The following is a 23,896-nucleotide window of genomic DNA, read 5'->3' on the forward strand; positions in this document are numbered from 1 at the left end:
GTCCCAGTTTCTATTTTTTCTGCATTCCTGACTTCTTCAAATTCTTCTTCAAGCGGTTGCTGTCCATTGGTTCCTCCTACCATGGTCCAGCATTTTTCGCTTCCCTCCCTCCCATTGTACAACATCCTCCCTCCTTTTTATCCTGGATCATTCTCCCTCTTTTTCCCCTCCCAACTCCTGCACAGCATTTCTTCCTCTGTCCTCCACCCCCATGTGCAACATGTCTCTCTCTCTCTCTCTATCCATCATCTCTGAGGATAGGTTATGGGCAGAGTACTGCTTTAAATTATCCTGCCTCAATTTTTTTTGTTGGCTTTGGCTTTATTTTTAAATATTTTAATGGCAGCATAAGTGCTCTCAGCCTGCCTCTGGGTCTCAGCAAGCTTCTCAGCCTCTGGGTCTCAGAAAGCTTCTCAGCCTCTGAGACACTTTAGCAAAGAAGAGACACTTAAAAACTAGTTCTGATCTGGAAACTGTTTTTATTTCATCTCCTTCTTCTGAAGGTGGTGCTTCTGTAGCTCGTGCCTGAAATTTGGGAAGAAGGAAAACTTTTGCCTGATAAAGCTGATGATCGTTCAGCTGTTCTCATCTTTCATAAGGAAGAGCTGCCTTCCTTTCTTACTAAGGTTTTGGAAGTTTTCAATATCTCCTCTTCAGCTTCTTGATTCATCCTTTCTTCTTCCAATCAAAAGATGTCAAGTTCTAAGAAGCCCCTCAAGACTTTTCTGGTGCATGAGACTAATCAGGAATTGATTTCTGCATAATGGGTCACTCCAGATGTCAGTTTCAAATTAGACAGAGCTATGTCTTGTTTATAACCCATCTCTGTCGATGAGCTGGAAAAGCTTAAGCTGTCTAAGGTAGATTCCTTGGTTGCTGCTATGATGAAGAAAATGATCCTCCCTGTTGAGGGTGGTATAACTCTCAGGGATTTTCAAGACAGAAAGCTGAAGTCTTCACTGAAGCTTTCTTTGGAAGTTTCAGGTCTTTTGCTACAGATTGCAGTTTGTAGCTGTTCTGCAGCTAAAGAGCTTGTCTTTCTTGGGCACAAAAATGGCAGATGCCTTAGCTGAATTAGCGACTTCACCTTCCTTAAAATTTCTGGCTATGGAGATAGGTTTAACCTATTTGGCTGAATCTCTGTATGACATTATCAGAGCTTCATCTAAGTAGACTGCCTTGGTAGTTTTGCCTCACTAAATTGCCTTTCTGGTGTAATCTCCTTTTTGGTGAGGATCTAGAAAAGCTGGTCAAAGATTTGTGTTTGCCTGGGGAGAAACCCAGAAGATCCCTTAGATACAATCAGATTCATTCTAGCTGAAGGATGTGAAGAAACACAGGCCTGGGTATGTAGAAGCCTAGTCCTTTTGGGCTGAAAATCATAATGCCTCCCAGTCTTCTAAATCCTCCCTCACACTGATGGGTTTCTGGTCCATTCTTCATTTGTTCCTATTTACAGAAAGTGGACTGAGGTTATATTGGATCATTTGGTTCTAGATATTATCAAAGAAGTTTACAAATTAGAGTTCTCTCAAATCACAGGTTTTTTTCTTGGAATCTCCATGCAAAGCTTTGTACAAGAAGCAGACTGTTCATTACACTCTTCAGTCCCTGCAAGTATTAATTGTGGTCATTCCTGTAGCCAGGAGCAAATGTGGTCAGGGCCTCCACTCCATCTGTTTTGTGGCTCCAAAGAAAGTAGGCACCTATTGTTCAGTTCTAGATCTGTAGAAAGTGAATAAGTTTCTGTGAGTTAATCATTTTCAGATGGAAACATTGTGCTCTATGGTAGCAGTGGTTCTACAAGGTGAGTTTCTCTTATTGGATCTCAAGGAGGCTTACTTTCTTATTTCAGTCTGGCCTCTGCCTCAGCTTCCTCAAATTTGCTGTGCTGGGAAAGCAGTTTCAGTTCCAGGCAATGCTGTTTGACCTTTCTACATCTCTCAGTACCTTCTCCAAGGTCATGGTAGTGGTGGTGGCATATCTAAAGAAGGAAGGGATCAGGGTACATCCCTATCTAGATGACTGGCTCATCAGAGCCTTTTCAGTCTCAAAAATTCTTCATCCAGATTAATATAGCTTTTACACTCTCTGTGCTGGATAATCAGTTCCTCCTTGATTCCCACACAGACTTTGGAATATTTAGGAGTATGTTTCAACACCTTACAGAGGAAGGTCTGTTTGCAGGATCTGGGAAGAGACAAGCTCCAGAACCAAATTTGTCTCTTATTTGCAAACTCTGATGCCTTGCACATGTTCAAGTCCTAGAGTCCATGGTGGTGATCATCAAGGTGGTTCGCTGGGCCAGGGCTCACATGCATCATGTTTAGCAGTCCCTATTGACCCAATGTTCTCCCTTATCTCAGAACTACCATTTCTGTCTTTCGTGGACTCCACAAGTGAGGAATAGCATGTCCTAATGGCTTCATCTAATCAATCTCCGCTGAGGAGCCCTCTGGCTTTCCCACCTTGGGTAATATTTGTGGCTATTGTGAGCTTGTTGGGATGCAGAGCCTATTGTCTCCATTGTTTGGAGTGAGACAGAGTTGTTGGCCCATCAGCTGTCTAGAACTAGGGCGGTCCACAACATGCTCCGATTATTTCAGTTGATTCTGAAAGACAAACTGGTTGGGTTCTGTTAGACAATCTCATGACAGTAGCATGAATCAACAGGCAAAGGAGAACTCGCAGTGCATAAGTAGTGATGGAGACTTACCTGCTCCCTTCCTGGGTAGAAAAGTGTTTATCACAGCTTTCAGTAGCACCTGCTATGGGCTTTCTGAATATCCAGGTAGATTATCTGAGCAGAAACTCCCTGGATCTGGAGGAATGGGAGATGTCAACAGAAGTCTTCCATTTGGTGACAAAAAAGTGAGGAGCCCTGGCTCTAGGTCTCATGGCATCCTGTCAAGATGCCAATTCCCAGATTTTTCTGGAGAATAAAATAGACTGGAGGGAATGAAAACTCTCCTTCAACCATGGCCAAGCATGGATCTTCTATATGTTTTTCTCTCTGGCCAATGATAGGGAGAGTTCTTCACAGAATCCTTCAACATTTAGGTCTAGTGAGTTTGATTGTCCTGGGTTGGCCCAGGAGGCCTTGATATGCAGATTTGGTTTGCCTTCTGGCATTACAGCCTATCTCTTGAGAGGTCAAAGTAGAGGAGGAAAGGTTACTCTGACAAAGTCATTAATATCCTGCCTGAAGTGAGGAAGTGTTCTATCTCCAGCATATGCATGGGTTTGGAGAATGTTTGAACCTTGTTTTCAGTGACTGATGTGTGTTACTTTCAGTCTTCTTTGCTTCAGATTTTAGCCTTCTTACAAGAGGGATTTAAGAAAGAGTTAGCCTATAACTCCCTTTGAGTGCAGGTGGCAACTTTGAGGTCAGCTGCAGAATTTTTCTTTGGCTGTACATTCAGATGCTTTTTGTTTTCTAAAAAGGGTCAGTTGTCTTAAGCCTCCTCTTCACCATCTTTGTCCTGAATGGAATCTTAATTTGTTTCTTAGATTTCTTCAGAAGGCACCCTTTTGAACCCCTTTGAAAAGCTATGCTCAAAGATCTTATGGCAATGACTTTGGCCTGAAGGATTTATTAGCATCAGGGACTATCCTGTAGGGATTTGTTCCTTTGCTTTATTGAAGCTGGTGTCGTTATTTGTACTTTTCTTTTTCTTTCTTTCTCCCTAAGGTAGTTTCTCTTTTCCATTCGAACCAGTCTTTTTCTTCCCTCCTTCAGAGAGGATGACGGTAGGAAGAATTTTGACTCATTGCATTTGCTTAATATCTGTTAAATGCTTCTTCAATTCCTTAAAGTCACCAATGAATTTTGGCATTCTGACCACCTTTTTTATGCTCTTAGCTGGTTGGAATTGATGGAATATACCTCAAAACTGACTACTGCTATTGGACTATAGAGTCAAAACAGCCTCCAACTTCCCCCAGAGCTCATTCTACCAAGTCTGTTTCAATATCTTGGGCAGAATCTGGTACTTATTCTCTCAAAGAAATCTGGAGAGCAGCTATTTGGTTGTCTTTGCATATCTTTTCCAAACATTATCGCTTGAACATTTAAACTCATTCGGAGGCATTTAGTGTGTCAGTACTGCCAACAAATATTTCTGATTCCCACCCTATTTGAGGACGGCTTTGCTACATCTCACAAGTCTTTGGATTCACCTGCTACTGATGACAAGGAAGGAAAAATGATGTCTTACCTGATAAATTTTTAAAGTCACAGCAGATGAATCCAAAATCCCATTTGTGAATTGCCCCTGTAATATTTGGGTTGACTGTACTGCAGGTAAAATTAGCAGTGAATGTATTCCTTTAAATGCTTCCATAGGTTGTCTGCCATGTTGAATATGACCATCTTTATTCTGTGGTAGTTTAGGTTATTTATTCTTGATACACCACCATTACTGCATCACAGATCAAAGCGGTTTACACAGAAAATATAAACAAGAAAAAAGCTACAGTGTTTGATAGGAAAGAACACAATCTCACAGACAGAGAGAGAGGAACCTCCCCCCCCCCAAAAAAAAAGTCCATCTCCAGAAACCTAACTCCTATTCCGTACAAACCAAATGAAATAGATGGTAGTTCCTAAATCTGGATTGAAAAATAGCTAGTACATCCAGCTCATCCAGATTCCTACAGCTGTTTCTGAACTTTTTAAAAAAACTTTAGACTGAAACGCTAGTTCGAAACTGAAAATTTTCAAGTTTTCCAAGATTCAACATAGATTGCTACCTTTGTTTGTGAACGTATTGCGCTACTGGCTCTTATCTAGTTTGTACTCTGCTATAACCTTTTCTTCAGTACTACTACTTAACAAATTCCAATTTATATTTTATCTTTAAACATTGCACTTTAAATCTGGCTTTGTTGTATTTCATTCTGATTATGGATCATGGAAATAATTTTTCAAAAACATTGTGGGTAAAACGGTGCTTCAGTCACAGAAATGGCATCAATCTATCCAGTGAACAGGTACAATTATGGACTCCTTTTACTAAGCTGCGTTAGTGTTTATAGCGCACACAGCATTTTAGCACGCGCTAAACCCGCGCTATGCAGCTAAAACGGATGCCAGCTCAATGCTGGCATTAGCGTCTAGCGCGCGGGGCAATTTAGCTGGTGCTATTCCGCGCGTTAATGCCCTAACGCAGCTTAGTAAAAGGAGCCCTATGTGTCTATAGCAGGGGTGCCCACACTTTTTTGACTCGCGAACTACTTTTAAAATGACCAAGTCAAAATGATCTACCAACAATAAAATTTTAAAAAAACACAACGCACACTGTACGCATAGAATTGTTAATTATCATTCCTATTCCGGGGTTTTTTCAAAGAGGTCAAAGCAGATGACTCTATACACTGTCACCTCAGTAACAACCATACAGAAATAGACAAATACCCACCCCCTCCCTTTTTACTAAACTACAATAGCAGTTTTTAGCGCAGGGAGCTGCGCTGAATGCCCAGCGCTGCTCTCGACACTCATAGGCTCCCTGCGCTAAAAACCACTATTGCGGTTTAGTAAAAGGGGACCATATTGTAAAATATAGACAGCAGATATAAATTCAGACACATTTTGATCACTAAATTTAAAATAAAATCATTTTTCCTACCTTGTCTGGTGATTTCATGAGTCTCTGGTTGCACTTTCTTCTTCTGACTGTGCATCCAATCTTTCTTTCAGCCTGTATGCTTCCTCTCCTCCAAACCTCATTTCCCCCCCCCAACTTTTTCCTCCTCTCTCCCTGCCCTTTCTTTCTTTCTCTCTTCATGCCCCCTTTCTTATTTTCCTGTTTCTCTTCTTTCCTTCTGTCTCCCTGCCTGCGCCCCTGACTTTCTTTCTCCCTGCCCTTCCCCCAAGCCACTGCCACTGCTGCTGCCATCGGGGAACGGGACCCAAACGCCAACAATGGATAACGCCGCCGCCGCCCCATGCTTTCTCTGCTTCGGGCTGATCAATCTTCTTCTCCCCGACGTCAATTCTGCCGTCGGAGAGGAAGTTCCACCCAGCCAGGCAGCGATTGGCTGGCCCGAACTTCCTCTCCGACGGCAGAATTGACGTTGGGGAGAGGAAGATTGATCGGCCCGATAGATCGCCAAGGCAAAGGGAGTCCTGGATGATCGACTCACTTTGCCTTGGCGAGCTACCGGTCGATCGCGATCGACCTATTGGGCACCCCTGGTCTATAGCCTGTGCAGATGTAAATGTACCTACTGTTTGAAGAGTTGTTCTCAAAAACTGGGAGGAGGAGATGTTTTTTGGGTTTTGGGTATTATTTTGAACTTCTCTCTTACTTTTGAACTCCAGGTTTCTCATCTCTGGATAAATCTTTTTTTCTGACTGAGACAACTTTGAGTAATCCGATCATATTTTCATAAACATAATTTTTCTTACTTAGTCCAAATGCAGCTCTTTATATTGGTTTAAATGTCACCTTGTTAAAATAAAACCAAACCAGTTTAATCCAAAATACAGCTGCTCGCTTGATTTTTTTTGAGTTACTAAGTTTGAAAGTGTGACCAATCACGTATGGAATCTGCATTGGCTTCCTCTAAAGGCACATATTATCTTTAAAATAGCTTATATTATGGGCCTCTTTTATCAAGCTGTGGGAGTGAATGCTGTGTGGCAAATACACCAAAGCCCTTAAAATCCCTATGGGCTTCAGTGTATTTACTGCTCCAGCCCATGCTATTGGGCTTCATGGCAGAAGCCCTATGATGGGTTTTTAAAAAAATCTTGCAAGGTACTCGTGACTTAGATTGACCACTATTGTAAGCAAGATACTGGGCTTGATGGGCCTTCGGTCTGTCCCATTAGGGCAACTCTTATGTTCTTATGCTATGTTCAAGGAAATGCTCCAGAACCAGTAGCTGGTTTAGTTGTCCAGTCCTATTGTTGCCCTTTTGGTTTTAAGACCAACTGTTAATCGGATGTCCTTCTTCTAGGGATGTTTGCTACAAGTGCATCCTTAAATCCATGTTTTCATTTCAGGCTATTAATGTTTGGATTAACATACCCAGTTCTGTTTAGGATGATTCCAAATGATATGCTTTTTCAGAAGAAATTGAAATCTTTTTGTATTTGAATAATTTAATTGATTGTTTTTTTTTCTTTTGTTGGTCTCTATTTGTAAGTCACATCGGCCCTTCATAAATATTTTGCAATAAATCAACACCCCCTTTTACTAAGCTATGGTAGGAGTTTCTACCGTGGCCTGGATCGCTGAATGCTCTGATGCTCCTAGAATTCCTATGAATGAAGGCGCAGCGTTGGACTATTTAGCACCCCAGGCCGCAGTAGAAACCTCTACTGTGGCTTAGTAAAAGAGGGTCTAAGCCCTGTGTTAGATTAGATTATGACATTTTATCATGGGATAAGGGGAGGGAAGAAAATGGTAATGACATAAAAATTCATTAAAGTAAATATTGTGTAATTTATTTACCCCCCTTACAAAAGCACAGTAGTGGCTACTGCAAGGCAAACGCTCCAACACTCATTGAATTCCTATGAGCAATTACCTCAACCCACCACGATAATCACTTTTGTATGATCTCTGTTCATGTACACTGTTTTGTAATCTAAAGTTTGACAATAAAAAAAGAGGTTTTAAAAAATTAACGGTTCTAAACCTAGGTCAGCCTATACAAAACTCCATTTGTTACATACTCCCATTTGAATACTGAGGCCTGGATTCTGTAAACGGCATCCCGATTGTAGGCAGCGGCAGGCGTCCTACCGCTGTCTAACCGGCAAATTGGGATGCACGGTTTTTTTTTTTAATTTAAAAAAAGCTTCTTAGGCAGGCTGCCTGCATTGGTGGCACTTTCGGGAGCCTAGGGAGGCCCACATGCCAGCCTAAGGCTAGGCGTGGGCGTGGTTAGTCCCTGATGTAGCCTTAGGTGAACCTAGGCGGCTGTACGCATGTCCCTAGGCCAGCAGGAGATGTGTACAATGTAGGCCAAGAAAATGCTGGCCTACATTGTAAGTAGACATGGCCACTAAGCTTATCACAGCAAAGGATCTCCCTGCTGCGATAAGTTTAGCGGCCGCCAGTCCCCCGTCCCCCTCCCCGAACGAATGCAGCAGGAGGGATGCCTAATCCCTCCTGCCCAGAAGACCCCTCACTGCCTGAACGAAACTGGCAGGAGGGTGCCCAATCCGTCCTGCAGGAAACCCCCCACCCCATGAACAAAACCGGCGGGAGGGTGCCCAATCCCTCCTGCTGAAAATCCCCCATCGCCCCCAAACAAAAGCAGCAGGAAAGATGCCCGATCCCTCTTGCTGGAAACCTCCCGAACAAAATCAACAGGAGGGATGCCCAATCCCTCCTGCTGGAACCCTCCCCAAATGAAAACGGCAGGTGGGTGCTCAATCCCTCCTGCCAGAAACCTCCCATTCCCGAATGAAACTGGCAGGAGGGTGCCTAATCCTTCCTGCTGGAACCCCCTACCATAGATTCTGCGATGACCCCCCTCCTCGGACCCCCCATCCACTAACCTATAATGATGGCCAGCAGGACGGGTCTTCCCAGTGGCCGGCCGACCCTCCTTTGTCGGAATGAGGTGGGCCTGCCCCTTTCCAGTGCATTGTGGGATGCACCAGGGAGGGGCCTAAAGCCTGATTAGCCCAGGCGCCTAAGGCCCCTCCCATGGGCAGGTTAGTGAGGGTGGGGGATTGTCACTGAATCTATGGTGGGGGCGTTCCGGTAGGAGGGATTGGCCACCCTCCTGCCAGTTTTGTTTGGGGGTGGGGATTTTATGGCAGGAGGGATTGGGCATCCCTCCTGCCGGTTTTGTTTGGGGAGGGGGGTTCTGCAGGAGGGATTGGGCATCATTCCTGCCGGTTTTGTTTGGGGAGGGGGTGTTCCGGCAGGAGGGATTGGGCATTCCTCCTGCCGCGTTCATTCAGGAGGGTGGGGGGACAGGTTGTCACAGCTGTGGCCCCTAAACATATCGCAGCAGGGAGATTCCTTGCCGTGATAAGTTTAGCAGCTGCATCTACAATAACCTGATTCTCTAACCGGTGTCTGTAATATGGATGTCAGTTAGAGAATCAGGTTTACTTTAGGCAGCCTTAGGCCCTTTTCTATATAGGATGCCCATCGCTTCTGAGACTGGGTGTCCTATACAGAATCTGGGCCTGAATCAGTAATAATTACACCCTGAATTTGATTTTATGACCAGTTTTTTATTACCTAACGGCAGTGTGCCCAAGGGTAGGCATAAAAAAATTCAGGATACTTTTAGATCATTTCCATAGAAAATTTGGTTAATGCAAAAATAATTTTAATGTATGTAAATCAACTTTAGTTTAGAGGTTTTGTACATGTTGAGTTAAGTTTCTAAAACAACACTGTAAACTGAATAGACATTCATACTGTCTTCTATATTTTCTTTGCTTGTTCGTAAGTGTATCATGTGAAAGAGAATTGTTTGCCTCACTGAAATGAAGTTATATCATACCAGTTGCGTTCCTCTTTTTCTACAAGGTCTATTACTCTGTCTTTGGAAATTTAGGTTGGTTTGGCTTACCACTAATGGTCATATCTGATGTGCAGCAAAATTTAGGTACACTGTTTATTTGTAGTGTGAATTAAAGCCTTGATTATGATCTATTTTGGATCAAGTATTAATCTTCTATAAATAATATTTTCATTCTTTTTTTCTTCTCTTTAAGTCTTGGGATATATTTTTTCGTAATGCAAAAGCAGGTGTTCCTCCTGGAGAAGCCTACTGCAAGCCTCCGTTGGTTAGCTTGGACAGCAGAGCATCACAATTTCAGAGCCAAGGGCTGGCAATGGTACCAGCTAAAGCAGAGAAAGTGATAGAGGATCACCTGGCTGTTCAGTTATTGATCAGGGCATATCAGGTGAGTGGACACGTGCTGTCTCTTTAGTAAATAAACAAACTTTGCATCTTTTGTAAAAATAGAACAAAACAAAAAAAATCTATAGATTTATTTTTAAGTAATTAAGGGGGAAATTCATCAATGGGGGCTAGTGTGCTAAACGCTAAAAACACCCATAGAATATAACAGGCGTCTTTAGTGTTTATTGTGTGCTCCTCCTGCACTCTTCCTTCTTGGGAACACTGCCTGGGGGTCAGTGCATCTCCCGGATCCTGGGCTTTCTTATATCCTCCTTTGGAGTTCAATCGGCTTCCATCTGTGGATTTTTTACCATCCACAGGCCATATTTGGATGGTAATTCAGAGTGGGTGCTGGCTGAGGGCCTACTCAGTCCTTATGGACTTCTATCGAAGTAGCTGCATCTTATGGGTGATGAGGTTTCTTCTGAGTTCTATATCTACTGTTGTTTTGGTCATTTCAGAGCGCAGGCTGTGGAAGTCAGATCAATGCTGCCTTGTCGGTTCAGACACGGTCACTGCAGATCTGACTTGGCTCTCTTGTTGTACTGTCCATTCACTGCCCAGCTGGTCTGGAGCTATTCTGTCCATGCCACATTGATTAGCTAAAAATTAGCTAGAAATATGTTTCCACAGCCTGGCTCAGCAACCATCTTTAGGACTCAGAAGGTAGTAGTTGGCGGCTGGACTCTGACAGCCGTGCCTGTTTTCTCTTTCGGTGTCATGCTAGCTCTTAATGGTTCCTCCTTTCTGGGGTATCTCATAGGAATTCTTGTTGGCTGCCACTTTCTTTGTGTGCGTTTTGGGGGTTTGTATTTTGGGATTTGTATTTGGGGGTTTGTATTTTGATAGGTTCGCCAGATCCTCTCTTTTGGTAAGTGCTGGAGGCCTAGTGGTATGGCATGCTGCCTCTTTACATAAGGATTCCTCACTGTTCATGTCTACCAGTTCCATGCCCAATCCTTGTTATGCATTTGCAGCCTTTGCTACTATTTCGGTCTTTCCTATTTCTGGTGCCTTTGGGAGATTTAGCAGGTTCAGTTGGCAGTGGCGCGAGGAGGTGCTCTTTCGGTACCTTATGGGTACAAATGCCTGTTGCTGTTCAGTCCATTTATTCATCCAGCTTCTAGTAGCCATGTGGGATATTTGCCATTAAGGGGTCTTTGGCGAGGTGTTTTGGTGAAGTAGTTCTTTTAGCTTGGGTGCTTTCGGATGGTAAGCTTCTGGATGCTTCTGGGGTCCGTTCCGCCAGATATGTGGTAACATCTTGGATGGCCATTTCTTCACTGCCTGGCTGACGGGTGTTGTAGTCTAGATGTGCCAGCTGGGTACGTCGCTGAATTTTCGGTCTTCAAGTCTTAGTTTAGAAAGGGTTAGGTTTGGAAGGGCTTTTTTACTCTCTGGAAGCTTCGGTCCATTAGAGCATACTTTGATGTTTCATTATTTAGAATTTTGGTACAATCCCTTATACTAAGTCAACTTGATTACTGTAATATTGCCAGTTTCCCAGAAGAATATGGAGCGATTACAACTAGTGTGAAATGCGGCAATCAGGCTAATTTTGGGGTTGAAGAAATTCAATCATGTAACACCTTCCTACCAACTTCTGCACTGGTTGCTGATGGAGGCATGTGTGAAGTTTAAGTTTGGATGTTTTTACTTTAAGGTACTATTTGGTTTAGCCCCTAAATATAAAACTGACCTTTTCTCTTTCTCAACCAATAGACATAAGAGAAGCTCACATTTGAATTTTGTTTCCCCACCGGTTAGAGGATGTAAATTTAAAAAATATCATCAACATATTTTCTCATATCAGGCAGCATTATGGGGTAACGATCTTGAGCAATTACTTATGCTCACTAATATTTATGGGGCATTTAGGAGACACCTAAAAACATATCTGTTCCTGAAATACTTAGGTAGCAGATTTGTATAATCTTATTCCACAATAACTGATCTCTAGAGCTGTTAATTATTAGCTTTTACTTTGTTAGTTTTACTTAATTTGTAGCATTTTTAACCATTGTAAACCGCATAGAACTTCACGGTCCTGCGGTATATATTATTATTATTAGGGTGACTGTGTGGTTTCCCTCCCTACTTTAGGACTGCTTTGCTACATCCCACTAGTCTCTGGATTCATCTGCTGCTGATGCTAAGGAAGGAAAAATTATATTCTTACCTGTTAATTTTCTTTCCTTTAGTCACAGCAGATGAATCCAGAGCTCCACCCTGTCTCAAATTTTTCGATATTCTGAGCGGATTTTATAATATTTTTTTCTGTCGGTGTTTCCTTTTCCATTTTCGAGGGATTGTTTTCATGGTTCAGCTATGTGAGAAAGGAGTTTACTGGGTCAACTTTTCTGATGCTTTGCGAAGAGTGATACTGGTTGACTAGGAGGAAATTATTCAAGGGTGCGACCGTGTGCTAAATGCTAAAAACGCCCAAAGGCTAAGAGCAACTCAGTTCTCTCTATCTCCACCTGCTGATAGATGGACATAATCCCACTAGTCTCTGGATTTATCTGCTGCGACTAAAGGAAAGAAAATTAACAGGTAAGAACATAATGTCTTTGCTGATGGCAGCCTCTGAGGAGCAGCTCATGAAGAATTCGAAGGAGAGGATGGAGCAATTTGCAATTCCCAGGTCTCTTTACATATTCTTCCCCACCTCTTGAGAGTTGTATATTCTCAGCTGATGAACTCTTGATTTAGTGCTCTCCCATGTAAGTTAGAGACAGAAGAGAAGCCCAGAGCCTGAAACATTGGATATCTTCCAATTCCTTGACACACCCCAGGAAGCTGTGACAGTGCCCATTGTCAGAATCCTTAAGGAGATTCAGATGAGAATGTGGGAAACACCCTTCTCTGTTTCTCCTGTTAGAAAGAAGACTGACTGTATGTCGAGAGTTCAGAAGGTTACCAGATTTGAGAAGCAATGACTTGTTTACTATTCCATGGTAGTTGAATGCTCTCTCAAAAGAGCCAAAATCTCCAAGACTCACTCCTCATTCCCCTGTGAGAGGGAAGCTTGGAGTCTTTTGGGATTTTTTTTTTTTTTCAAAATGCTATGTTCCTATCAGCTTTTCATGGGCATATACTTACAGAACATTGTGTATAGTTTAGCTGAGTTTGCTGGAACTTTTCCTAGGGAGAATGCCAAGGAACTCTGCCAGCTAGTAACCAGAGGGAAGGAGCGTGGAAAACATATTGCAGTACATCCTAAGATATTTTCAATAAAGCTTCGAGAGCTTTTCACACCCAGGGTATATAGTCTACTGAGGGGCAACTTCTCTAGATAAACTTCCTACAGTTAAAGGCAATTTAGACCATCCTGAGAGCTTTCAGGTTATCTGGTTCAAATATATGCAAGAGTGCTGATAATCAAAATCGCCTTTCTGGAAGTCTAGCGAGGTGTCCCAGCCTCTGCATTCAGAGCTTGAGATGGGCGTGGTGGAGGTGTGTTAAGGGTGGGCTTTGGGCTGCATAAGGGTGGGTTAGACTTGGACATCTGACAGCGATAATCAAACATTATGTAAGACATCCTGGATGGAACTTAGACATTCGGAACTAGACCTGTTTTAGAAGTTTCTATGTGCCACAAAGGTGCCCAAACTGACCAGATGACCACTGGATGCATCAAGGTAAGACAACTCCACACTCTCCCAGTGCTCAATGACCCCCTTCTACCACATAAAAATGAGAACAAAAAGGTACATACCTGGCTCTAGAACAGCAGAATCTGGTATGAGGAAGCCTAGTAGAGCATCATGTGTGTAGAGATACTCGGTGGATGGACTAATAAACCATAGAGAGGAGGACCCAGGCCTATAAGGCATTCTAACCACAACATCTTTGGTATTAAGTATGAACCCATTAAAACCCTCTCAAACCCTACTTTACTGCCATATAGGTGCCATTTGCAGTCATAAGGATTGTTGAGGTGGTGCACAGGTGGGTATAGTAGGTTTTGGGGGAGTTTGGGAGGCTCAGTATAAATTATAAGGGGGTTATGGTGAGATATACATTTGACATCCTTTATGTGAAGTTCACAGCAGTGCCCTCTAAGGTGCCCCACTGCTATGTTGGGATGTCTTATGTTGGGATGTCTTATGTTGGGATGTCTTAGGTGCTATGCTGGCACCTTCCACATCAAAATGGTCTGCATTAGGAAGTTTTGAACATGGACATTTTTGCATTTGATAATGGCCCAAAAGTTAGACGTCCTAAAGGCCAACACGTTCAAATAGGTCATTTTCAAAAAACAATTTAGACGTCTAGCAGTTTAAAAAATGGATGTTTCCCACAAGATGTCCAAATATTGGGGTGGGGAAACATCCAAAGTCGAAAATGTCTCTCCGTGGACTAGATTCAGTAAATGGCGCAGAAAAAATGGAACAAAAAACTCTGCATGGAGTACTAGTCTATAAATGGTACGCTGAATTGCACTCATTTATAGAATAGTGCATAGAGCCAATTTCCACACCAAACTTTGGATATGAGGATTTACACCAACCGAAACTTGGTGTAAATCCTGGTGCATAAGTTAGGTATAGGTCCCCAGTATTCAGCAATACCACACACATCCTTAGTAAAAGACCCTGACCTGCCTATACCTCTTCCTTGACACTCTCTTTTGAGTTGCACGCTATTAGATATGCATGCAGATCTTTATAGAATAGTGTTTAGCAAGATGTATGCGCAAATCAAAAATGTTGCCAATTAATGCCAATAATTGTTACCACCCAATTATTAACACTAATTGGCTCATTACCAATTTAGTTTCATGCTCATATTATAGAATACCACTGAGCGCACATTCTGGACTCAAAGTTGGAATGTAACAACATCCCCTGCTCTTTTGTGATCAGTGTTGGAAAACATTCCAGTCTCAATGGAGTGCTGATGGAACCTTGGCCAGTAGGGGGCTACGAGAATCATGAGTTGTTTCAGAATTATAGGATACATGTACAGAGTGGACCTTCTCCACAAGAAAGGAGAAAGATATCCAAGGACAGTTTTCCATGTGACCCCAGAAGCAGAAGTTACCGTAGGTACTTTCTTGTTGAACAGCGTAGCATACAGATTTATCAAGAGTCTGTTCCATTCTTGAAAAATCTTGCAAACCACATTATCGTTCAAGGACCCATGAGGAAGAAGGATTTGATTCAGTCTGTCTGTCAGGATGTTTTACTTACCTATCAGATATGTAGCTCTGAGAGACTTGCTCATTCTGACAGTCTCTCAGCACACAAAGTCGTGTTCCTTTCTGTTTGATCATATAATACATGGATACCTGGTTGAACAGCATCAAAGGCTTTATCCTATCTCAAGAAGACATTAAGGGCTCCTTTTACAAAGGTGCGCTAGCGTTTTTAGCGCATGCACCAGATTAGTGCGCTCTATAGTGCGCGCTAGCTGAAAAATTAACACCTGCTTAAGCTTAAAAGGAGGCGGTAGCGGCTAGCGCGTGGGGCAATTTAGCGCGTGCTATTCCACGTGATAAGGCCCTAACGCACCTTTGTAAATGGAGCCCTAAATGCTTGAATGTTTGGAATGCAGTAGATGACTACACTAAAGTGTACATGTTTAGCTTTTAGCAAAGTATGTTAAATTTCTGTTATTTTCCACAATAAAATACAGATATTGAAGATTCATTTAATAAAATGCTGCTAGATCTTTTGTATAAACCCCTTCTTTTATTAAGTCGCACTGCTGAGCAGTGCAAGCTAAATGCCGAGCCGCCCATTATAATCTTGTGGGCGGCTTGCCATTTAGCTTGCGCTGCTCAACAGTGCAGCTTGATAAAAGGGAGGATAAATATGTCTTTTTATCAATGTATCATTACTGAATGTGAAAACATAAAAGTAATAGCTATAATACCAGGAAACTTGTTCCATTAAGCAAAATTAATAGCAAATTGTAAGAAAAATGGAGCTTTATGTAATCAGTGGCTATGAAGGACCCCAGAATGTGCTTTAAAAATTTTTTCAATTATTTTCTGATGAAGCACAGTCAAATTCATGGGAAAAACTTCAATTCACACGGTTTTCCAAATTTAGCAGTTTTAGATCTAGTCAGAGCATTTCTCAGAAGGCACTACATAGCAAGTCGTGACTCTCTTGGCTTTGATAAAGGGCTCCTTTTACAAAGGCGCGCTAGCGGTTTAATGTGAGTAATACCATGTGCTAAACCGCCAGCCGCGCTAGCCCTACCACCTCCTCTTGAGCAGGCGGTAGTTTTTAGGTCAGCACGGGGGTTAACGTGTGATGAAAAGTCGCGTGCGTTAACCCTGCTAGCGCGGCTTGATAAAAGGAGCCCAAAGTCTTTTGATGATTCAGTGAGAGACACACAAAAATTGATGAGCTTTCCCTTGACTATATTTAAAATTAGTAGCATAAATTCTCTTTTCTTTGCTTCCCCCTTCCTTTTCATAACCTATACTTTCAGATTCGTGGACATCATGTGGCCCAGTTGGATCCCTTGGGAATTCTGGATGCTGACTTGGATTCATTTGTTCCATCTGATTTAATTACCACCATTGATAAGCTGGGTGAGAATGCCAAACTACAGTACATTTTTTTTCATATTGCAAGGGCATAACATATTACGTAAGGGTCTGAGAATGGAATGAAAGCTTAGGAGAAGGGGTTACCTCATCAGTCCATCATAGATTTCTGAGTATGATGTCTTATTAGGAGAGCAGAACTGAGAACACTTAAGCACAAAGGGTTATGATGGTCTTTCAGCCAGTGGAGTAGCTCTGCATATAACCCTAACTAAAATAGTGAAAAGACATGGAAGCAAAGTGGACAGTGATGCTTCACTGGCAATAACCATGATATGAACTTTAACACCAGCTATGGGGACAGAAGCAATCTAGGATAAAAGAAGAGCACTGAAGATAATCAGGGTGGCCAAACAGAAGAATAGTCTCTCCAATCCAGCAATGGCATTGAGTCTAAAAGTACAGGGAGGGAAAAAAAGGGCAGAACTTTACCAAGAACCAACTATGATATACAGTACTACCTGCATCTAAAGATTTTAAATGTGAAGATAGGAGAAGAAAAATGCAAAATATTGAAAAGAAATGCTAAGAAAAACAGCTAATTAATGGGAGAGTAAAAATGAAAGAAAAGAAATAGTGAAAAATGAATAAGGAAAGAAAAGGAGATGAATACAACTAGACAGGAAAGACGGACACCTCAAAACTCTGGGATAGAGAAAACCAGTGATGAAAGAAATGAGTTATAAAAGCAAAATATAGGAAATAAAATTTTATTTTCTTATTAAATGAGAATGCTGAACTTCTTAGTTTAGAAATCTATTGTGCATGAGTGTGAGAAGAAAAAGATCTCCGTTTAAATTTGTAAATTTTAAAAGATTTCAGAGATATCAAAATTTATAAAAGGATTATATCATAGTTACAGTACACTTATTAATTCATGAGTTCTGTCAACCCTCGATTTAAAGGATTTCAGATTTAATAGACAAGTTGGGAGTTCAAGTTATATGTATTATCCTAGGAAAAGCAGGCAGCATATTCTCACATGTGGGTGATGTCATCCATGGAGCCTGTAACAGACTATGAAAAATGAACTGTCACCTTAAGTTTTAAGAAACTTCATGACTGCCCGCACAGTGCATGCCCGAGTGCCTTCCCACCTGACATAAGCTCGTGGTACCTCAGTTTTTCATTCTCCACGAAGCGAAGTTTGTTCTCGACTTCATTCGATTAGCGTGCCTTTGAACCGCTCTTATTAAGAACATAACATAAGAATAGCCTTACTGGGTCAGACCAATGGTCCATCAAGCCCAGTAGCCAGTTCTCACGGTGGCCAATACAGGTCCCTTGTACCTGGCCAAAACCCAAGGAGGAGAAATATTCCATGGTACCGATCCAGGTCAAGCAATGGCTTCCCCCATGTCTTTCTCAATAACAGACTATGGACTTTTCCTCCGGGAACTTGTCCAAACCTTTCTTAAAACCAGCAACACTATTAGCTCTTACCACAACCTCTGGCAACGCGTTCCAGAGCTTAACTATTCTCTGAGTTAAAATAAATTTTCTCCTATTGGTTCTAAAAGTATTTCCGTGTAACTTCATTGAGTGTCCCTTAGTCTTTGTAATTTTTGACTGAGTGAAAAATCGATCCACTTGTACCTGTTCTACTCCACTCAGGATTTTGTAGACTTCAATCATATCTCCCCTTAGCTGTTTCTTTTCCAAGCTTAAGAGCCCTAACCGTTTTAGTCTTTCCTCATATGAGAGGAATTCCATCCCCTTTATCATCTTGGTCACTCTTTTTTGAACCTTTTCTAGCGCCACTATATTTTTCTTGCGATAAGGAGACCAGAATTGAACGTAATACTCTAGATGAGGTCGCACCATGGAGCACCATCCTTTTTTAAAATAATTCCTAGCATCCCGTTTGCATTTTTGGCCGCTGCCGCACATTGGGCGGAAGGTTTCATCGTATTGTCTACGATGATACCCAGATCCTCTTCTTGGGTGCTAACCCCCAAGGTGGACCCTACCATCCAGTAACTGTGATTCAGGTTATTCTTCCCAATGTGCATCACTTTGCATTTGTCCACATTAAATTTAATCTGCTATTTGGACGCCCAGTCTTCCAATTTCCTAAGGTCCACCTGCAATTTTTCACAATCCACAGTTTCAGTTTATAGCCGTGGAGGAGCATGATCAAAACATATGTCTAAGTCTGATTTGGACGTAGGGTGCTACACGCCCAAAGTTGGCAGGGCACAAAATTCCATTCTCAGAAAATACTTCTAAAGTATAATTTTTTTTTTCCAAAAATCGTCCATCTGTACGTTCAGGTGTTTGTTTGTCCAGACCGCCACTACATCTATTCTCGTCCAAGTCCCAGAACAAGACCTTTTGGACATGGGGGTGGGGGGCCAGCAATGTGATAGACTGACCACCCAGACATGGCAACAGAGCAGTGGGGCACCGTACAGGGCACTGCTCTGAACTTCACAAAAAGGATGCCATATAAACATCTCACTAGAACTCCCTTATAAGTAATGTTGAGACCCCCAAAACACCCCCCAAACACACTATACCTCCCTGTCTGCAACCCCAATAGCAGTAAAGTAGGGTTTTGGGTTTTGGTGGGCTCACATTTTCCACCATGAATGTAGTGGTTAGAGTGGCTTATGGGCCTGGGTCCTCCTCTCTATGGTTCACTAGCCCACACCTCAGGCTACTTAAAAGACCTCTATGCAGCTGTAATAGAATTTCCTATAGCAGGTGCTGATGTTCCAGAGACAGGTATGTACATTTTTATTCCGACTTTTATGGTGGTGTGAGGGGGGGTCAGTAATCACTGGAGGAGTGTGCGGGGGTCTGTACTTTGTACCTATAGTGGTTATCTGGTCACTCTGGATAAACTAAACTAAACTTTAAGGGGCTCATAATCAAAACAAAAAATGTCTAAAAAGTGGCCTAAATGGGTACTTGGACAATCAAAAACCCTGATCATCCAAGCATCCATAACCAAAACTGGTTTTAGACCAGTGGTCTCAAACACGCAGCCCGGGAGCCACATGCGGCCTGCCAGGTACTATTTTGAGGCCGTTGGTATGTTTTTTCATAATCACAGAAGTAAAATAAAACAGTTTATTGATATATGTCTCTTTAGCTATAAATTACAATATTATTATTAAGACTTAGCCAAAAGGAAAGATTTATAAACTATAAAGAGTTTACCTCATCCAAAATTAACTATTTTTTTCTGAGTCCCTCCAAGTACCTACAAATCCAAAATGTGGCCCTGGAAAGGGTTTGAGTTTGAGACCACTGTTTTAGACATATCTAAAACCAGCTTAGGCCTTTCCCCTGCCTTTAAATGCATAGAGCGAAAAGAGATATTTTTAGAGGAAGGGAAAGGGCGGGAGGTGGGCAGGAGGTGGGACGACCTAGACATAGGCGTACAGCAGGTATAAATCAAAGTTTAGGCAGGTTACCTAGTCGGCACTTATATATTTTGACATAGACTAAGTCAAAACAGGTATAATTGCCAAAAAAGGGGCTGCTGAGCTGATCACAGCTGTGGCAATGAGCTCAGCGGCCCCACCTACCAACCCCCCACCGCTACCATCGCAGCAGGAGAGATGGCTCATCTCCCCTGCCGCGATAGCGATACCACCAAGTGCCCAAGCCCTCCTGCCTCAGCGACCCCCGTGATAGGATCAGGGCAGGAGGGAGCCCAAGCCCTCCTACCCCGCCAAAAACCACACCCGCCCGACACGATTGGGGCAAGAGAGAGCCCAAGCCCTCCTGCCCCGCTGAAACTCCCTACCCCACCCCACTAACATATGGGCAGGAGGGATTGGCTATCTCTCCTTCCGCGATCGTTGCTGGGGGGAGGGGGGCTGGATTCTGTAACCGGTGTTCTTTTTGACAGACACTGGTTACAGAGTCCAGCTTTTAGGCGAAGGACCGGCTCAAATCAAACAAAAGCACTTTAAATATACAAATATTTCAAAAACAAACATTTTCACTCCCCTCCTCCCCTTAACCAATGAGAATAGAACCACATGTATAATTTCAATAGAATAGATATAATGAATAATGATTATAATGTTTTCCCATCCCCCTCCCTCCCACCCTGGATGTGTAAGGAGGTCAGACAAAAAGAAAAGGTACATGTCATCTATTGTGACTCAATAAATGATTTTAATGGGCTCCACACCCTCTTACATGCACTACTATATCCTAAAATTTCAGCATTCAATCTTTCATATTTGTAGCTAGAACATAAGTTTGCCCACCAGAAAGTATAATTAAGTCGATCATAATTCTTCCAATTGTGTGTTATCATCTGGATGGCTATTCCCGTCATTATTAAGAAAAACCGGCTTTTGTAACGATCCAAAGAAGATTTAACATGTAGTAAGGCAGTGGCGTACTAAGGGGGGGCGGGAGGGGCGGTCCGCCCCGGGTGCCAGCCATGAGGGGGTGTTCCCGGCCTTGCCGTTCATTCCCCCCCACCACCCCCGAAGGACCGCTCGCCCCACTGACCTTCCTGCACCACCTGTGAAGCAGCCCGCAGCAGGATCGCGACTTCAGCGATACCTGAGCTGCTTGGGCGCTGCTTCCTGCGCCGCGGTCCCGCCCCTCCTCTGACGTCAGAGGAGGGGTGGGAACGCGGCGCAGGAAGCAGCGCCTAAGCAGCGCAGAGATCGCTGACGTCGGGATCCTGCTGCGGCTGCTTCATAGGTGGTGCAGGAAGGTCAGTGGGGCGAACGGTCCTTCGGGGGTGGGTGGGGGGGGACTGAACGGCAAGGCCGGGAGCATAGGTAGTGCTGCTTCATAGTGGTGCGGGGAGGCCAGGGGGCGAGCGGTCCTTCGGGGTGGGGCAGGCGGGCAGGCAGGCAGGCTTTCAAGGAGGAGGAGGGTGACAGACAGGCAGGAAGGCCTTCAAGGGGGGACAGGCCTTCAAGGGGGGGGGACAGGCAGGCCTTCAAGGGGGGGGGACAGGCCTTTGGGGGTGTGTGCAGTCCTTCAAGGGGGAGGGACAGGCCTTCAAGGGGGGGACAGGCCTACAAGGGGGGGGACAGGCCTACAAGGGTGTGAGACAGGCCTTCAAGGGGGGTGCAGGCCTTCGGGGGGGTGCAGACCTTCAAGGGGGTGCAGGCCTTCAAGGGGGGACAGGCCTTCAGGGGGGTGCAGACCTTCAAGGGGGGGGACAGGCCTTCAAGGGGGGGGCAGGCAGGCAGGCCTTCAAGGGGGGGACAGGCCTACAAGGGGGGGGACAGGCCTTCAAGGAGGTGGGACAGGCCTTCGAGGGGGTGCAGGCCTTCGGGGGGGGGGTGCAGACCTTCAAGGGGGGGGACAGGCCTTCAAGGGGGGACAGGCAGGCAGGCCTTCAAGGGGGGGACAGGCCTACAAGGGGGGGGACAGGCCTTCAAGGAGGTGGGACAGGCCTTCAAGGGGGGTGCAGGCCTTCAAGGGGGGACAGGCAGACCTTTAAGGGGGGACAGGCCTTTGGGAGGGACCCTGGTTTAGAAGTACACGGAGGGAAGGGGGTGTTCAAAAGAGACATGCATATGCCAAACTTTGGGGGGGAGGAAGAAATAATGGGTCTGAAAATAGAGGAGAGGGAGAGAGATGATGGACCATGGGATTTAGGGAGGGAAGGAACAGAAAGGGAGAGAAATTGGACACAAGGGATGGTGTGGAGGAGGGATAGAGATACTGGATAGGAGGGTAATTGGGAAAAGAAAGGGAGAGATGGTGGACTCGGGTGGTGGGGAAGGAGGGAGAGATGCCGGATGAAAGGGTAGTTAAGAAAAGGTGGATCTGTGGAGGGAGATGAAAAAAGGGAAAGATACCAGACTTCCTGGGGAGGGAAGGGAAATGGAAAGGGAGGACAGAGTTGGCAGATGGATGGTTAGCATGCAGAAAGAAGAAAGAAGGAGACCCCAAGTTATCAGAAGAAAACCAGAGCATTGGGCCAACAAGATTTGAAATATAACCAGACAACAAAAGGTAGAAAAATTAATTTTATTTTCTGTTTTGTGATTATAATATGTCAGATTTGAAATGTGTATCCTGCCAGAGCTGGTGTTGGACTGCAAACGTGAGCTAGGATTTAACAGAGAGAGGAAAAGTCCTTTTTGTTTCTTTATTTTATTTACACCACAGCGCCAGTGTGATTAGGAGAAGCCAAAGGGGGTGAAAAAGCTATAAAACCCACCAGGAGTTTTGAAAAAAATCACCCAACTGGGCAGGAAAATCGAATTGAAAAACCAATTCAATAGGCTGAATCGAATCAAAATTTTTTTTCCTGAATCTGGCAGCATTAGTTTGCGCTACTGTCTTAGACTTTAGGACCTGGGATTGGGGAGAGATGGCATCCTCAGTACTTTATAATGCAAGTGAAACGAGGATTTGGTCAGACTTTTGAAGGGTCTGCAGAAAAAAAATATTATATAGGCCGGGGACATGAGACAGCAGGAAATGGGAACTTTTCTTCCTTCTATTTTTGTGAATGGAAAGACTGAGGTTGTCAGAGAGTTCAGTTAAAATATGTGCTTTATAAGAAAATATAATAATGTGTTTTATAAAGTTTATAGCATAGCTGGCCTACCCAGTGAGGTGTTCCTAGTGGTGGTGGTGGCAGCGTGTCAATGTGTTGAGAGGAAGAGGTGGTCTGGGAAATTCTGCTGAGCAAACTCTGGGCCCATTTCCACCCCCCAGTTAGTCCACTCCACTCAACTGGTTCACACACTGAGTGGGTCTTTGGGTGTTGTTTTGGGATCTCTTCCAGTGGTTTATCAGTATCTCCTTCTGGTCCAAGGAAGGAAACTTTGTTATCCTTAGCATTGACCTACAGAATATGTTTGTAACAGCGCTGCTTGTGTGGCATTAGGCTATGTAGTGATCGAAAGAAAAAAACAGACCTTTGCACATTTTTGCACTATATGGTGGGTGTATGAGGAGATTCACATTTCCTGCACAGCTAAGTCCATGTGAAGTTACCTTGTGCTGTATTTGACATCTAGCAAGGTCTCTGTTTGAAAGGAAAGATCTAAACTTAAAAATGAAGTGGCCAGAAGTTATGGTAAAAGCAGATAGTGTAGCTGGTTTTAAGAAAGATTTGGACAAATTCCTGGAGGAAAAGACCATAGTCTGTTATTAAGACATGGGGGAAACATCTGCTTGCCCTGGATCGGTAGCATGGAATGTTGCTACTCTTTGGGTTTTGACCAGGTATTAGTGTCCTGGATTGGCTACCATGAGAATGGGCTACTGGGCATGATGGACCATTGGTCTGGCCCAGTTAGGCTATTCTTATGTTATGTTCTCATCTGTAAGGGCCTTTGTTTTCACTTCTTATTTTAATGTATTTTTTTTCTGGGAACTTATCAGTGTTTTTTATAATGGGAACAAAAATGGAAGAGAATTAATGTGTGTGGGATGAGGGGGTAACTAATTTCTTCAGCTAAATAATTCAATCCACCTCAACCAGACATAGGAGAA

General features: G+C 43.5%; 1 protein-coding gene across 1 annotated transcript in view; it reads left to right on the forward strand.

Annotated features, from left to right (window-relative positions):
- The window catches only part of OGDHL (oxoglutarate dehydrogenase like), a 297,827-nt gene that overhangs the window by 50,967 nt on the left and 222,964 nt on the right, over positions 1–23,896 (forward strand). The window contains 2 exon segments of the mRNA XM_033942954.1: positions 9,698–9,889; positions 16,336–16,438. Coding sequence (XP_033798845.1) covers positions 9,698–9,889; positions 16,336–16,438 — 295 coding nt within the window.

Source organism: Geotrypetes seraphini, chromosome 4 (genome assembly GCF_902459505.1).
Source record: "Geotrypetes seraphini chromosome 4, aGeoSer1.1, whole genome shotgun sequence".
Taxonomy (NCBI): Eukaryota; Metazoa; Chordata; class Amphibia; order Gymnophiona; family Dermophiidae; genus Geotrypetes; species Geotrypetes seraphini.